General features: G+C 39.1%; 1 protein-coding gene across 1 annotated transcript; it reads right to left on the reverse strand.

Moving 5' to 3' along the window:
• Positions 1-8,246: 8,246 nt before the first annotated feature.
• Positions 8,247-10,428, reverse strand: LOC133793761 (protein NRT1/ PTR FAMILY 1.1-like). The gene is made up of 4 exons (XM_062231047.1): positions 10,278-10,428; positions 9,953-10,170; positions 9,315-9,868; positions 8,247-9,231 (listed from the first exon to the last, which is right to left on the reverse strand). The coding sequence occupies exons 1-4, from the start codon at positions 10,360-10,362 to the stop codon at positions 8,325-8,327; spliced, it is 1,764 nt and encodes a 587-aa protein (XP_062087031.1). The 5' UTR covers positions 10,363-10,428; the 3' UTR covers positions 8,247-8,324.
• Between the last annotated feature and the right edge of the window lie 5,888 nt (positions 10,429-16,316).

Here is a 16,316-nt window from a genome sequence, read left to right on the forward strand (position 1 = left end):
CTTGGCCGTGGTGGTCAAGCGGCCGCATATGTACACATCACCACCTAAGCTCTCCACTCAAGGCTGGGTGAGCTTTTCTTTCCCTTTACCTGCACCACATAACACCCATGAGCCAAAGCCCAGCAAGAAAACATAACATTGTATGTAAACATCATCAAATGATTATCATTATAATCACACAGAGCTCATAGCTTTCAAACAAATGAGTGAATATCACTTGAGGTTCTGATAAACCATACTGAGTGACTGACAAACAAGTCATTTATTCAAATGGAAGAGTGGCTGATGGGTAAGCCACTAGCCTTCAACAGGTTCTGGTAAACCATATTGAGTGACTGACAAGCAGGTCACTTATTGAAATGGAAGAGTGGTTGATGGGTAAGCCACTAGCCTTCAAGCGCTTATAATATTCATCGAACTTGAGGTCGGTCCGACATTAATGCTCTGAGTCATTCAATGCAGAAAGTCGATTAAATCTAATCTTTATTGGCTTGCGTTGAACACGCTAAGACCGTCCTGACTAATGAGTCAGCGCAATGTGACCAGTGCCCAGTACCACTGCCGAACCTGACTAATGAGTCACAGCTTCACAGCTGATACTAGCACCTTTGCCAAATCTGACTAATGAGTCAGTACCATGCACAAGTGAGCAATATTTGCTAAGTATTTCATAATCAATTCATGTCCACATTTATACAACCAACATGCCTCATGAATAACCATTCATGTCTCATTTGGGTTGCAATTTTCTTACCTCTGATTTGAGCTAGAATGAATAGAAGAACGACCCTTGAGAAGGATCAAGCTTTTGGTCCGTTGGCGGTTACCTGGTCATAACCAATTATGGGATTCCATCAATAAAATGAATAACAAAGGGTTCCCAAACCCAAACCTAGCCTCCGAGACATCAAACACTACTAAACAGGGTAGTAGGATTGACCCCGAGGCCTAAGGCTTGCATCCCTAAGCCAAAAAGCCATTTCTGGCCAAAAAGCCACTAAGGGCCGCGACCCGCCCCTCAAACAGAGGCGCCTAACTTCAGCATCCTTCAAGGGCCGCGACCCTCCTTGGCCATGCCGTGGCCCAACCTCCAGTTCAGTCAAAACCCCTGTTTTTCTTCCCTTGCGATTTCTCTTGGAACCAACCCTTCAAACCAAATTTAAACACCACTCAAACCTCCAATACAACCCCTAAACTTGATCTATATCACTCCCTTAGCAAAACCCAAGATAAACCCCAACCAAAACTTCCATCAATTCCAACAATCCACCATAAAACACAAGCTGAAAACTAACACCAAAACAGAGTATACCAGTAAACCAATGGCTGGAATCTTACCTCAAACTTAGGTTGTGATGCTCTTCAATGGTGGAACACTCTCCCAAACTCCCAAGGCCTACTTCCCAAGCTTGAATCCTCAACAAGATCACCAAAAATCACAAAGAGAAATGGAAGAAGGAGAATGTACTGGAAGCTCAAGAACTTGCTCTGTTTCTCTCATCAACTTACAGCATAAAGGAGTTTATATCTATCCTAGGGGTAAAAAGACCATTATATCCCTAGGTCATTTAAGGGTTTCTAAAGGCTCCCAAGGGCATATTTTTCATTTCCAACCTATCTCATTAATCATAATTAACGCTCTCCAATTCTCGCTAACCTCGATAGTCTCAAACACCAATAATTCATATCCCGTTACCCTTTAATTCCGGGTAACACTCTAATCATCAACATCACCCCGAGCCCCGAGATTAAGCCTGTTATGACTAAACCAATAATTTACATACCATGATCGTCTCATGCCGAATGGCTCGAACAAACCCACATTATAATGTGGTCTCAACATATATCACTGACATGCATACAAATATACAATTTACCCCCAACGGCCAAATTACCATCACACCCCTGTAGTTAGAAATATGGACTCACATGCATGCATTTCACATCATATTATAATATAATCCACATATACATGCATTTTATCAATTAACGGCATAATTAAACAAGTATGGCCCTCCCAGCTTACTATTCCCGTCACTAAACCATAACGGAGAATTCTGGGCATTACAACAGGGTGGGTGCAAGGCATTGGACCTAAGGTGGCAGGGAGCTTTGGGCTCATGGTGGCTGGCTTCAAAATCGCCATTTTGTCTTTCTTTTCTTTCAAAACTACCACTTTTCAAAGCTCAAAAATACCACATTGTTTACTACAAAATAATCATAAACTAAATTAAAATTAATTATTTTCTTTAATAAAATATACCATATAACTTCCATAAAAATATTAATTAAAATTTAATTTACATAACATTTAATTTCAATAAAATAACATTTTTTTTTACCTCAAACTAAGCAACAATAATTCAAATAATTAATTACAACATTTTTACAACAAAATAACTATAAAAACACACAAAAAATATATAAAATCAAAATAAATCCCATAAATTCAAAATTATGTTAAAACTTAATAAATCAATTAAAATCTCAAGAATTAAGCAACAATTAGCACATAAAAAGTGGTAAAATAACTCTATTTTGTAGAGTTATCATATATATTAGTATATTACTTACAATCAGAGATTTTTAATGAGATTCAACCAGGCTTTGCCAGTCCATGGGTGGTGGGTTAAATTCTACATTAAAGTAGAGGACCTATAGTTTGAGAAAGAATTTGATAAATTTGACTAAGTGATAATTATTTTATTTTGCTTTTCACTTTCTTCCAACTGAGTGATCACACTGGGATCACCTCCCACTCCCAGAAGTTCAATAAACCAAAAACTGTGTCTCTAACAGCCCAAACAGCAAGCTCATGAGAAGTTTAGTAGACTTTCGACTAAACAGAAAACATGGAAATTTAAATCAACAAAATTTTGCCTAATATCCTTCAAGCAGGGCCTTCCAGAGTTAGAGATAGGGATGCACATTTTTCTCATGGGGACGAGGCCCCGTGGAGACTCGCCTCTAATGGGACAGAGAATTCCCGTCTAAATGAGGAACGGGGGGGGGGGGGGGGGGCCGAAGATAATTTTCAATTCCCGTTAAACGAGGTGGGAGCGGGGATGGAACTATCTGTTTAAGTTATTATATATTTTATGTGTATTTTATATATTTCTTTATATGTTATTGTAGTATATTAGTAATTTTTTTAATATTTTAAATTTTATTTGAGATAATATTTAGTATTTTAAATCATAAATATTGTGTAATATTTTAGTTTACATATAATTTAATTTTTTATTTTAAAATTTTAATCTAATTTTTTTTTAAATAAATAGGTTCCCTATGGTGATTCCCGCCTCAATATAGGGGATTCTCCACCCCATTCCTAATGGGAAATAAATGGGGATGGTGCAAGAATGATGATTAAAATTATAAGAGGACAGAAAAGAAATCCTTGACAATTCGCTAGCTCGTGAGTATCACTAGTTCGGGACAGTCGGAGAATGTTAAACTATATGATTAATATGCATTAAGTTTGTTAATTATCCAATTGCGTGCTTTGTTTTAGTGTGTACTAGGCAAAGTGCACGTGCCCTGTGTTTCATTCCTTATTTATTTTGTCATGGTATCAGAACCATAAACAACTCTAATGGCCTCTGTCAATAGCCCCACCAATTCATCTTCTGTCTCCCGTGAGGAAACCACACCCGTCCAACCAGTACTTGTTGCCTCCACACAAACACCCATCACCCACTCTCCCATCGCACCCTTGACTGCTATTCCCACTTTTTCCACCTCTTCCACCACTCTGCCCACGCTCCTGTCAGTAAACCAACTGATTGCTGTTAAATTAGATGAGCATAATTTTGTGGTATGGCAAACACAGATGCTTAACATTATCATTACAAATGGCTTAGAGGATTTCATCATTGGTGCTCGTCCTTGTCTGATCCCAAATGCTTCTGATCTCACCGACCCAGTTCATCAAGAGGTTCACGTTTGGCACCGTTATAATCGGCTGGTTATGAGTTGGATCTATGCATCCATTAACAAATCTCTGCTTGGACAGATTGTGGGTTATCGCACACCTGCTAAAATATGGAATGCTCTTGCACAGGTCTACACAACTGCTTTTTTCTCTCGCCTCTCGGAAGTTCGTACTCAGCTCCAAACACACAAGAAGGACGGTCTCACGACGTTTGCTTATATTAAGAAGTTTTGGGGTCTTTGCAATGTTTAAGCTTCTATTGGGGAACCCATTTCCTACACTGACCAGCTGCTCTATTTTCTCAATGGATTAGGCAGAGAATACAATGCCCATGTTACTCCAATTTAGGCTCGTGCTGCTAAACCCATTATGGAAGAGGTATACAGCTTGTTGCTCAGTTACGATGCTCGTTTTGCTCGTCAAAATGCAGTCGATACCATTAGCTCCCTTCAAGCCAATTTCACTAACCTCACCACCAACAATTCCAGATCTAGACCTCCATCATTCAACCCTTCTCACTCTGCCCCTCATCACCGCCCTTTCTCTCGCCCCTCTCATTTTTCCTCTTCCTCTGGTCCCAAACCATTTCACCCCTGGTATTCAACTTCTCCTCCTTCTATGTCTCGCCCTACCCATATGTATAAACCTCGTTGCCAAATCTGCTTGAAGATAGGCCATACGACTAATATGTGCTATCACCGCCAGAATCCAAATTACCATCCTCCTCCTCCGACCTCTAAACCTTTCAATGCTTTTGTTTCTCAACACACTTCGGTGCCTACTCCTGGAAAGATTCTCCCTTACTCTTCCTCTTCTCCCGTGGGCCATTATGATCCTGGCTTGTATTTGGATTAAGGGGCGTCACACCACTTTTCTCCTGATTTGAATGTGCTCGAGGGAGCTCAACCTTTTACTGGTTCTAAACATGTCACAATGGGTACTGGTAAGGGTGCTCCTATCTCTCACGTTGGTTTTGCTTCATTGCCTGCTACTCATTCTGTTCTAAAATTGTCCCGAGTTTACCATTCACCTTCCCTCACCAAAAATCTTCTCAGCGTGTCTCGTTTGTGTGCTGATAACCATGCTTATGTTGAGTTTCATCAGCATTGTTTCTTTGTGAAAAACTAGGTCACTCACCAAACTCTACTCACGGGTCATCTTGAGGGTGGTATCCACAAGGTGTCCAACCCTATGTCTCGCCCTTCTTCTTCTTCTACTTTCCAGCTATTTCACACCACTTTGGATCCAAATTTGTGGCACTCTCGGTTGGGTCACCCTTCAAAAGAAGTCATTACTGTTATTTTATCTAAATGTAACTTGTCTATTCTGAGACATTCTCAGTTTTCATTTTGTAAGGCATGTCAACTTGCCAAGTCGCATAGATTACCTTTCCCTGTTTCTGTATCTCGGGCTTCCAAGCCTTTTGAGCTTATTCATAGTGAGTTATGGGGTCCTTCCCTTATTTTTTCAATTACTGGTGTTAGATATTTTGTTTTGTTCATTGACGATTTCTCTAGATTTACTTGGTTATATCTTATTTCCTCTAAAGAAGAGGCTTTCAATGCTTTCCTTAATTTCAAAAACATGGTTTCCACTCAATTTGAGGCTCAAATTAAACGCGTTCGTACTGATTGGGGAGGGGAGTTCCGTTCATTTACCCCCGTGTTTGCCAAATCTGGTATTGCTCATGAACTATCTTGCCCACACATGCCCCAACAAAATGGGCGTGTGGAGCGTAAAAACCGCCATGTAGTTAATATGGTCATGGCTCTTATGGCTCATGCTTCCGTACCTGTCCAATTATGGCCATACGCATTCACTATGGCTGTCTATTTGATCAACTGCTTGCTTACTCGTGTCTTGAATCTTGCCAGCCGTTACTTTGTGCTATATCAGAAACATCCTCACCATGATCATCTAAGAGTCTTCGGTTGTGAGTGTTTTCCATTTCTTAGACCGTATAATAATCACAAACTCGAATTCAGGTCTCAATCTTGTGTCTTCCTTGGCTACTCTAGTCACCATAAGGGTTACCTTTGCTTGCATTCTACCACTGGTCGGGTCTATGTCAGACGTCATGTTGTCTTTAATGAAACGAGTTTTCCATTTCAGTCCATCTCTGTCACTACTCCTCCCATAAAACCACATATCATTATTCAATCTTTACCTTTCATCCCTCCCACCATTAAATTAGCTTCCCCATGTCCTCCCACACCTCAACCCTCTTCCCCCATCTCTAACTCTATCCACTCTGTGCCTACTGTTTCTCCTTCCTCCCATCTTATGTCGTCTCCTTCTTCTTCCCCTGCCCTTTCCTTCCCAGCATCTCTTTAACCTCTTACACCTACCGTCCATACCAATATTCACCCTATGGTAACTCGGGCAAAGTCAGGCATTTTTAAACCGATGCTTTTTGCTGGCATGTTAACCCTTATCCCAGTCGAACTAACTACTTTTAATGAGGCTATGAAACATCAAGAGTGGCGTCTTGCCATGGATCAAGAAATTTATACATTACATTCTGAAGGCACCTGGTCCTTTGTTCCCCAACCGAGTTGTGCCAAAGTTGTGGGCTGAAAATGGGTTTTTCGTATCAAACTTCATCCCAATGGTACTATCTCTCGCTATAAAGCCCGTCTTGTAGCTAAAGGATACCATCAAACTCCGGGTTTGATTTCCATGACAATTTTAGCCCTGTGATTAAACCCACCACTATCCGCTTGATACTTGGTTTGGTTGTCTCTCGAAATTGGCATATCAAGCAATTAGATGTACAAAATACTTTTTTACAAGGTGATCTAGTGGAAACTGTGTATATGAGTCAGCCACAGGTGTTTGTTGATGCTATTAACCCGAATTATGTATGCAGATTGCATAAAGCTCTTTATGGTCTCCACCAATCTCCTTGTGCTTGGTTTCTGAATTTGAGTTCTGCCTTATGTCAGTGGGGTTTCATCTCTTCCAGGGCTGACTCTTCTATGTTTGTTTACGCTTCTGGTTCAGTCGTGCTTATTGTTCTTGTTTATGTCGACGGTATCATCGTGACTGGTTCTTGCTCCATCAAGATCGTTGAGTTACTTGCCTATCTTCATTCTCAGTTTGCCATCAAGGATCTAGGCCCCCTTCATTTCTTTCTTGGCTTGGAAGTGCATCGTTCAACTGCTGGGTTACATTTAAGCCAAACTAAATATTTTCGTGATATTCTCACCAAGACAAGTATGTTAGACTCCAAGCCTCTTGCTTCTCCTTTGGCGCTGGGGTCTTTGTCCATACATGATGGTACTCCTTTGGACTCTCCTTCTGACTATCGAAGTACAATTGGTGCTCTACAATATTGCACACTCACTCGGCCTGATCTGGCTTTTGCTGTCAAAAAGTTGTGTCAATTTATGCACACCCCTACCACAGTCCATATGCAAGCAGCTAAAAGGGTTCTGCGCTACATTAAAGGTATATGGCATCTTGGCCTCCATATTACCCCTGACTTAGATCACTCTCTTCATGTCTATACAGATGTCGATTGGGCCTCATGCCCTGATGATCGTCGTAGTACAAGCGCCTATTGCATTTTCCTTGGTTCCAATCTCATATCCTGGTCTTCTTCCAAGCAAAAGGTGGTTTCCTGCTCGAGTACGGAATCATAATACTGTGCTTTGGCTAATGGAGCTACTGAAGCATCCTGGATTCAATCAGTCCTTTCTGAACTGCATCTCCCTCTTTCACAGGTGCCTATTCTGTATTGTGACAATCTCAGTACACTCCATTTGGCCTTCAATCCAGTTTTACATGCCCGCACCAAGCATGTAGAGCTTGACTACCATTTCATTCGGGAACGTGTTCTGCATAAAGCACTGCAGCTTTGTTTTACTTCCTCCTCTGATCAACTTGCTGATAGTCTCACGAAGCCACTTGTTGCTCAACAGTTCTAGGATCTTAGAACCAAACTCACCGTGCTGCCTCGCCCAATGAGTTTGAGGGGGATGTTAAACTATATGATTAATATGTAAGTTTGTTAATTATCCAATTTGTTTTAGTGCCCTGTGTGGTCCTGCTCAGTATAGCTATATATGACCACTGTACTATCCTTTTCGATCCAAGGAATAGAATTAACATTACTTTCATTCCTTCTTTATTTTGTCAGAGAAGAACACCGCATACGAGTAGCACTATACTCAATCTCAATCTCAAACTCACTCTCCACTTTTAATTCATTTAAATAAGTTTTTTTTACTTGTTTTTATGTCTTATCCAATAAAATAACATTTAATAAAAATTTCTCAAAGGCCATGAGGGTTCATATTGACAACTTATTACTCTGGTAATATTTCTATTAATATTAGGATTGGTCTCTTGATGATAGCAAGACCATAATCAACATACATTAGCTAGGTCAGGCTGCAAAGGTAGCTGACTCCTTAGATTTGGACAAATATTCTTCCTCTTTCCTAACTATGGCTTCTTCTTCTTCTTCCTCCCATATCTGTCTATTTTCACAAGTTCCATAAGCCCAACTACACAAAAAATAGTACAACAGATTGAAAAAACCCAAGAGAGTGAGAAGCCAATAGTAGTGGTCATATCGACCCTGGTTGAGATTATCAGGGAGCCAACTCACTCCCTCACCGTTAAAGTTTTGAGTACAATTATCCACAATCTTCACTATAAGAGCCCCAACCAAGTTTCCACAACCCATCCCAAGTGTGAAAAGAGCCACAGCAATACTAGACATGCTTTTAGGGAACTGTGAGTAGTAAAACTCTATCTGCCCAATTGCGTTAAAAGCCTCAGCTAGCCCAATCAAGCTGTACTGAGGCACCAGCCACATGGCTGATATGATCTCTCCATTGATTGCATGTGCTCTCCTCTTTTTCTCGACTATGGCAGCCACTGCGGTGGCCAGGCAAGAGATGGCCAAACCTATGCCCATCCTCAGTTTGTAGCCTAACCCAGGTTGATGTTGTTTTGGGTTGCGTTTTAAGAGAAGTGGGACTATGATTCTGTCGTATAAGGCCACCCATAGTGTTAGGGCGAGGAGTGTGAAGACAGAGAATGAGCCTGCTGGTATTTGGAAATGTGGGGTCAGGTGCCTGTTCATTTTAGTTGCTTCGGTTAGCCAGAAGGATTGGCCGATGGCTGCTGCGATGTAGATGCCGGCTGACCAGATAGGGAGTACTTTGATCAGTGCTTTTAGCTCTTCTACTTGTCTCACAGTGCATAGGCTCCATCGTTCTATGGCTTGCCCTTCTGGGGTCAAGTCTTTTGAAGGGTCTCTTTTTATGCAAGCCTTGTTAAGAAACCTGAAATAACTACACTATGAAAACAGAATATCCCTTTTTGTATTGATGATATTTTTGAAGCAAAATCATATTGGTATTATTACCTTAGTTTATCAGTTGGGGCTACAAGCTTGGAACCTTTGTTGTGATACCAATTACCATCACAGTTGTTTGGTGGAAGAGACAAGTGCCTGTTTTTCCAAGCGGCTGAAACCGCATAGGCAAAACCAGAAAACAAGTTTTTGTTTCCCTTGACCTTAACATAATATGAAGTACCCAAAAGAAACATGAGAGTTGAAAACGCCATGAGCCCCAGGGGGACTCCAAAACCCTGAGCCCAACCAACGTGATCCTGAATATAAACTATGACTGTCACAGCTAATATTATTGAGACTCCAGATGAAGCGTAATACCAACTGAAGAAGATCTGTATGTTCCTCTCATTTTCTGGTTTTTCGGGTTGGTCGAGTTGATCTGCGCCAAAAGCCATGGAACATGGTCTGATCCCTCCAGCTCCAATGCTCATCAGGAAAAATGAAGAGTACAGTAGTAAACGTTGGCCAAGATTTGCCGCAACACATTTGTCTCCATGCATTATGTCACAATAAGGAGGCCTTGCGTTTGGAATTACAGCAGTTAAAAGCAGAACACCAATTCCCTAATCAAAAAAAGAAGATTATACATACTTGAGAATATATATAGAACAATATATATTATATTATGAGAGTAACAAAGAGCTTACAAGTAAAGAAATGATTGTCCCCAAGGCAATCACTCGAAACCGACCCAAGAAAGAGTCAGAAAGAAAAGCTCCAATGATTGGAGTAAAATTTGACAAGGCATTCCACAAGAAGAGAACATTGGCTCCTGTGGTGACTTTCATGTGATATTCATACATTAAATACAACATCATATTAGCCAGAAGCCCAAAGCTTGCAACCTTTTCAAATGTCTCATTTGCTGCACAGAATTCATAAAATCCCAACTTAATTAATAAAGTTCCTTTAGACAAACAATAAAAAAGAAAAGAGTAATTGTGGCTATAAATAAAAGATATTAGTTACAACCTATGATAAATGGTATTGTTCTAAGGCCACCCTTCTTGATTGTGGCTTGTTCCGTAGTTGTAGCATTTTGAGAAGAAACCGCCATGGTTTTCCTTTGTAATCACTTTAGAACTTGATTTTGGCTTCTGGGTTTGTTTACTCATATATAATATAGCCAAATAGATCAATATGAAGGAGAGGTAATGAAAAGAAAAAACTGTGCGTAAGTATATATATTTATGTGCACACACAAAGAAAGTTGCTTTTCCCATTTATTTCCATTTTGATAGGCACATTATATTGATTTTGAATTCCACTATGTACTATGTAACGGACAAGAAGTTGTGCAGTTTGTAATATGCTTTGATTAATTTGTTTGGTTTTATTAGTAAAGTATTAGAAGGGGGTGTTCCATAACCGATGCCTTAGTTGCATAGACTTTATCATTATATATCTACACAGCAAATATATTGTTTTAAAATTGGATTGATACAGGAAAATTATTTTGTAATTTGTTCCCATCATATTTTAAAGTTTATTTCTTTGTTTTTCTAGTCACAAAAAGGACAAGACTTTAGTGGATGGCTACTTGGTACGTACGCTTACTGAAAATCAAAATCCAAATTCTTCTCAAAAGGGGGGATACTTTGATTAATCATGATATTGATTAACAATATTGGCATAGTTTATGTATTTGCCACTATTTTAAAATACAAATGACACAGCATAAATAGAACATTGCACTAAAGATTTATTAAGTATATCCATAAAGCAACATGAATCATCAATAATGTTAGGAAAAAGAAAAATAACAGCAACCAATTGAAGTTCACTATTATCACTATCATTTAAAAAGGAGCTAATTATGTTTGGTCGCTCTAGACCATGTGAACTAGGGGTGTTCATGGTGCGGTTGGTGCGGTTTTTCTCTAATTTTTTGGATCGCACCACATATGCGGTTTGAACAATTTTCCAAACCGCAACTCGCACCGCATAGACCTCAAACCGCATAAACCGCACCGCAAAAATGCGGTGCGGTGCGGTTTTGACGGTTTATACCTATCGCTAAATAATTTAACAATTAAATATTATAATTAAGAAAGATTCATAATAAATCTCACAACCATAGAGTGTTTAACAAAATAATTAAATGTACAACAAGCTAATAAATTTTAAGCAAAGCAATAAAAATATAACAAACTAATAACAAATAAAAAATATAATATAAAAGTAAATATTATTTTAATTAAGGAGGAATATCTTTAGATTGAAGGAGAATATGTGTTAGCATCCTATGAAACATTATATTTCTTTCTAGATATTGTGTATATTATATTATACTATATAAATATTTATGCATTAACTTTAAATGTAGTAAAATTGAAAAAAAATAATATAAAAAAGTTAATATATATAATGATGCGGTGCGGTGTGGTTTGAACCGCATTTATAAAATTTAAAACCGCAAACCGCACCGCACCGTGTGGTTTGGCAAAAATACAAACCGCAACCGCATCGCGAAGGGTTCTAAACCGCAAATTGCGGTGTGATGTGGTGCGGTGTGGACGGTTTATGCGGTGTGGGCGGTTTTATGAACACCCCTAATGTGAACTTCGTGGTACACTATGAGTCTTAGGTTTGCACATCTGATGGTGCGGCTCATGCTTTTGCTGCTTTGGCTGGTATGGGGAGGAGCCGGAAGATATTGTGTCGCTAACTAACTCTCTTTCTGTAGAAGAAGAGGAGGATTGGTCGGTTACAAATGAAACGTGTAGTGACTTAGAAGATAAAAGCGTGGTGGGAAAAATGATATCAAGAAGATTCTACAATCGAAAGTTTATAAACACTATATTTGGGAGGATCTGGAAGAAGGTGATTGTAACACCCTACTAATTTAGGACCGTTTCTGCTTTAAATAATGCTTAACTCGTTAAACTACTCATTTGGACTTAAAAAAATGTAATTAAGGCTAACTCAAGCATTATGTATTAAATTTTTTGGTCAAACAGTAATCATTTCATTAAAAAGATTTAAGTCTGTACATGGGATTCCAAAAAGAGTTTATAACTGATACACATACAATATAATACAAAGGCAGGCCTAGGCGGCAAAATCAGGGTTCAACCCTAGTTCCAACAAGTAATCTCAGTTGTGGCGGTCGAGCAGGCCGCATATGTAGACCCCGCTCCTAAAGCTCTCCAATTCATGGTTGGTCCAACTTCTCTTTGCCCTTATTTGCACCACGTAGCACCCGTGAGCCAATGCTCAGTAAGAAAACATAAACATGCTCATAAACAGTTAGTCAACAGACTACAAATCATAAATAGCATGCTTATCATTTATAACCAATACTCAGGCATGCATTCAATCCATTTAAGCGACAATATAGCCACACATGTGCCCATCACACTATTCCCTTTGGAAACGGCTATAGAGTCGGTCAAGCGTTAACCACACTCTATGTTCCAAGCAGCCATAGAGCCGTGCAAGCGTATCTCAAGCTTCCAGGTTAGCCCAGCCATAACGGCATGTGTTTCGCACGCTATTGCTGACCACAGCTTATAAGCCGAGCTTTTCAATTAGATACAAGTAGATAAGCACCTATCACTTAGTAAAAATATGCACAGTGTAATTTAATCATGTTTAATCAAACATTTCAAGCATGGTTATAACCATGTTCAATAACCGGGGCTCAAGCCCTAATCTAGTTGGAATAGGGACCTTCCCTTTATTGCGTGGCCTATTGCTAAATTGGATGCACCTATCCTGTTGTAATGGTTTATTTGCTTGATTGAATGAAGTTAATTTTTTTAAAAAGGAGCCAATATATTTTTATGCACTAATCAACCATTAATTAAAGATATGGCAGATACATTTAACAAGAACAGAGCCAGAAATTCAATTAGGGGCTATTTACAATTTTTATTTTTATATAAGTGAATAATTAGTTAGTTCTAATGAGTGAAAAAAATATGATATATTGGAATTTAACAAAATACTTTTTTTATTGGAAGCATGCATGGTTACTTTGGTTTTAATTTTTGAATGAATATTTTAAGGGTAAATACCATTTTGGCCATGTGTTAGGCAAAAATTTATCGATCGGACCCTTTGTTTTATGAAATGACAATTTGAACCTTGTGTTTTGCAAAATAGAACAAAATAATACCCTAAGACCAATTTTGGTCAAATAATTTTTTTAAATGATAAAAATACCCTTGAATTAAAATAATTAACAATTAAAAATATTTTTTAATATATTTTAAAATATAAACTAAATAAAAACAAAAGTTTAATTAATTTTAAATCAAATTTAATATTAAATTATTATTTTTCGGTAATGCCCCGAAATCCCTAATGCGGTTTAATGGCTGGATTAGTAGGTCGGGCGGGCCATAGCTGTTTAATAATGCCATTAAATGATTATATGCATGTATATGTGAATTATATTATAATATGATGTTAAAAGCATGCATGTGGGTCCACATTTCATTGCAGGGGTGTTTTGGTAATTTGGCCTGTTAAGGGCGTAATTGTATATTTGTATGCATGTCGGTGACCTATTGTTGAGACCACATTATAATGTGGGTTTGTTCGAGCTAGTCATAACAAGTTTAAGTTCGGGGCTCGGGATGAGTCTCGGGGTGATTTTAATGATTAGAGCGTTGCCGGGAATTAAAAGGGTAACGAGATATGAATTATTGATGTTTGAGATTATCGAGAATAGCAGGAATTGGAGAGCGTTAATTATGATTAACGAGATAGGTGGGAAATACCAATTTTTCCTTTGAGAGCCTTTAGAAACCCTTAATTGACCTAGGGGTATTTTGGTCTTTTCATCCCTAGGATAGATATAAGCCATTTAAGGCTGTAGAAAGAAAAGGAAAATAGGGCATAAGTTCAAGCTTTTCCCGTACCTGTTTTTGGCCATTTTCTCTTTGGATTTTTGAGCCATTCTTGAGGATTCAAGCTTGGGAAGTAAGTCTTGGGAGTTTGGGAGTGTGTTCCACCATTGAAGAGCATCATAATCTGAGCTTGAGGTAAGTTTCTAGCCATTAAAATCCCTGCTTTGCTCTGTTTTAGTTCTAGTTTTCAGTTGGGATTTCTAGGTTGGACGCTTGGTTTTGTTGGGAGTTTTGGCTAGGGTTCTTGTGGTTGTGATGCTTGGGGTATGTGAGGATGGTTTTTGGGTTCATTTGGCACCAAAAATGAGGTTTGGAAGCATTGGAATCAGGTTGGAATTGAAGGAGTCGAAGAAGGAGGTTTCAAGGGAGAATCAGTCTGGGGGTAGCGCTACAGCGCCCATCAGACGGCGCTATAGCGCTACACGGGACTTTTGTTGGGCGGTTGGGGGTTTTGAGTATAGCGCTGGGGTGCTATTGAGCAGTTTTGTAGTGCTACTCTGTTCCTCCAGAATCCCGTTTTGAGTGTTTTTAAGGATTTTTGGCTCGGGGTTTCAATCCTTAAGGCTTGGGATCGAATCTACTCACTGTGTGGGCATGTTTCGAGGTCCTAAGAGTGGGGTTTAGGTCAAGACCCATTTATTGTTGATTTTCATTAATGGAGGTTATAATTGGATGTGATTAGGTCACCGCTAAGGAATCAAAAGGTCGATCGTTCTCAGGAGTCGTTCCTGTTTTATTTCTCGCTCGAACTAGAGGTAAGAAAATTGCACCCTGTATATATATGACATGCATGATTGTTGTTGAGGCATGTTGGTTGATAAATGGGGACATTGATTGCATATTAAATTCTAGCAAATGTTGTTTACTTGTGTATGACACTGATTAGTCAGGGACGACATTGGTCGCATATTACTAACCTGAGAGTCAGAAACAGCATAAGCCTCCTGAACGCAGGGCCGATTGAAGATTAGATCTAATCGATATCAGCGTTGAATGACTCTAAGGCATTAATGCTGGACCGACCCTAAGGTCGATGAAACTTATAAGCGCTTGACTAGTCTAAGCTAGTTACTCAGAGCTAGGGCCTAAGGCCTAGGTGACAGCTTGTCACATGGCTAGGGAGCAGAATCCCACGGTTATGACTCTATGGTCATGCAATAGGTTATATTGGTGACTTGATCATCGAGCACCTATCTTGATAAGCTAGTGAAAGGATCACTTATTTGTTAAGCCCCGGTGACCCTATCGTCACATGGCTGATGGGAACGGAACCCACTTTAGTGACTTTTCCAATTGTCACTCCTCTGTTTTGGACTGAAAGTCCTGAATGATTATTATGATCATTGTTGATATTATATTAATGCTATATTGTGTTTTCTTGCTGGGCTTTGGCTCATGGGTGCTATGTGGTGCATGTAAAGGGAAAGAAAAACTCACCTAGCCTTGAGAGGAGAGCTTAGGTGATGTTGTGTACATATGTGGCCGCTTGACCCCTAGTTCCAAGGAGTTCTCAGAGGAACTAGGGGGTTTACCCTATTTTTTCCGCTTAGGTCGGCGGGTTTGTAAATTCGAAACAGTAATGACCATTTTGAGTTGTAAATAACTTGTGAATGTTTTTTTTATGGGCCCATGAACAGTTTTATGCGTTTAAATAAAATATATTCTTTCCTTTTGATTGGTTTTTCACCTTAGCCTGTTAATAACACTTAGATGCACGTTTTAAACCAAATGACTTGGGTAGAGAGTCAAATTTCTGGTTCACTGTTCACCGTAACTGTTCTGGGGTAACGAGGGCGTTACAACTTGGTATCAGAGCATGCCAAGGTTAGGGTTCCTGTAGACTGGCTGGGTATGTACACACATCATTGAAATCAAGCTTGACTCATGGTTTGGTAACTATTTATGTAGTTATATGTATAACTGCTTAAATATAGTATATATGCTTTACCTGTGTGCATGAGACACCATGTTAAACCTGTGCCCTAAAATATTATATCCTCAGCAAATGTATCCTCATCAGTATTGTTGTTTGTGAATTATTATTTGATACATGCTAAGTGCTAAATGCTATAAACATGTATCTGCTTGTATATTTGTATGACTGTGGAACATGATGATTGTCTGTTAGTTCTTGGACCGTAAGGCGGCAAGAGGT

This window comes from Humulus lupulus, chromosome 8, assembly GCF_963169125.1.
Source record: "Humulus lupulus chromosome 8, drHumLupu1.1, whole genome shotgun sequence".
NCBI lineage: Eukaryota > Viridiplantae > Streptophyta > Magnoliopsida > Rosales > Cannabaceae > Humulus > Humulus lupulus.

Bases quoted from the DNA above. Each gene is read 5' to 3' on its own strand.
- LOC133793761 (XM_062231047.1), bottom strand. From the start codon at position 10,362: ATGGCGGTTTCTTCTCAAAATGCTACAACTACGGAACAAGCCACAATC. The intron at 10,171-10,277 runs GTTGTAACTAAT...AATTCTGTGCAG, and splicing joins AACAATACCATTTATCATAG to CAAATGAGACATTTGAAAAG. The intron at 9,232-9,314 runs GTAATAATACCA...TAGTTATTTCAG, and splicing joins GCCCCAACTGATAAACTAAG to GTTTCTTAACAAGGCTTGCA.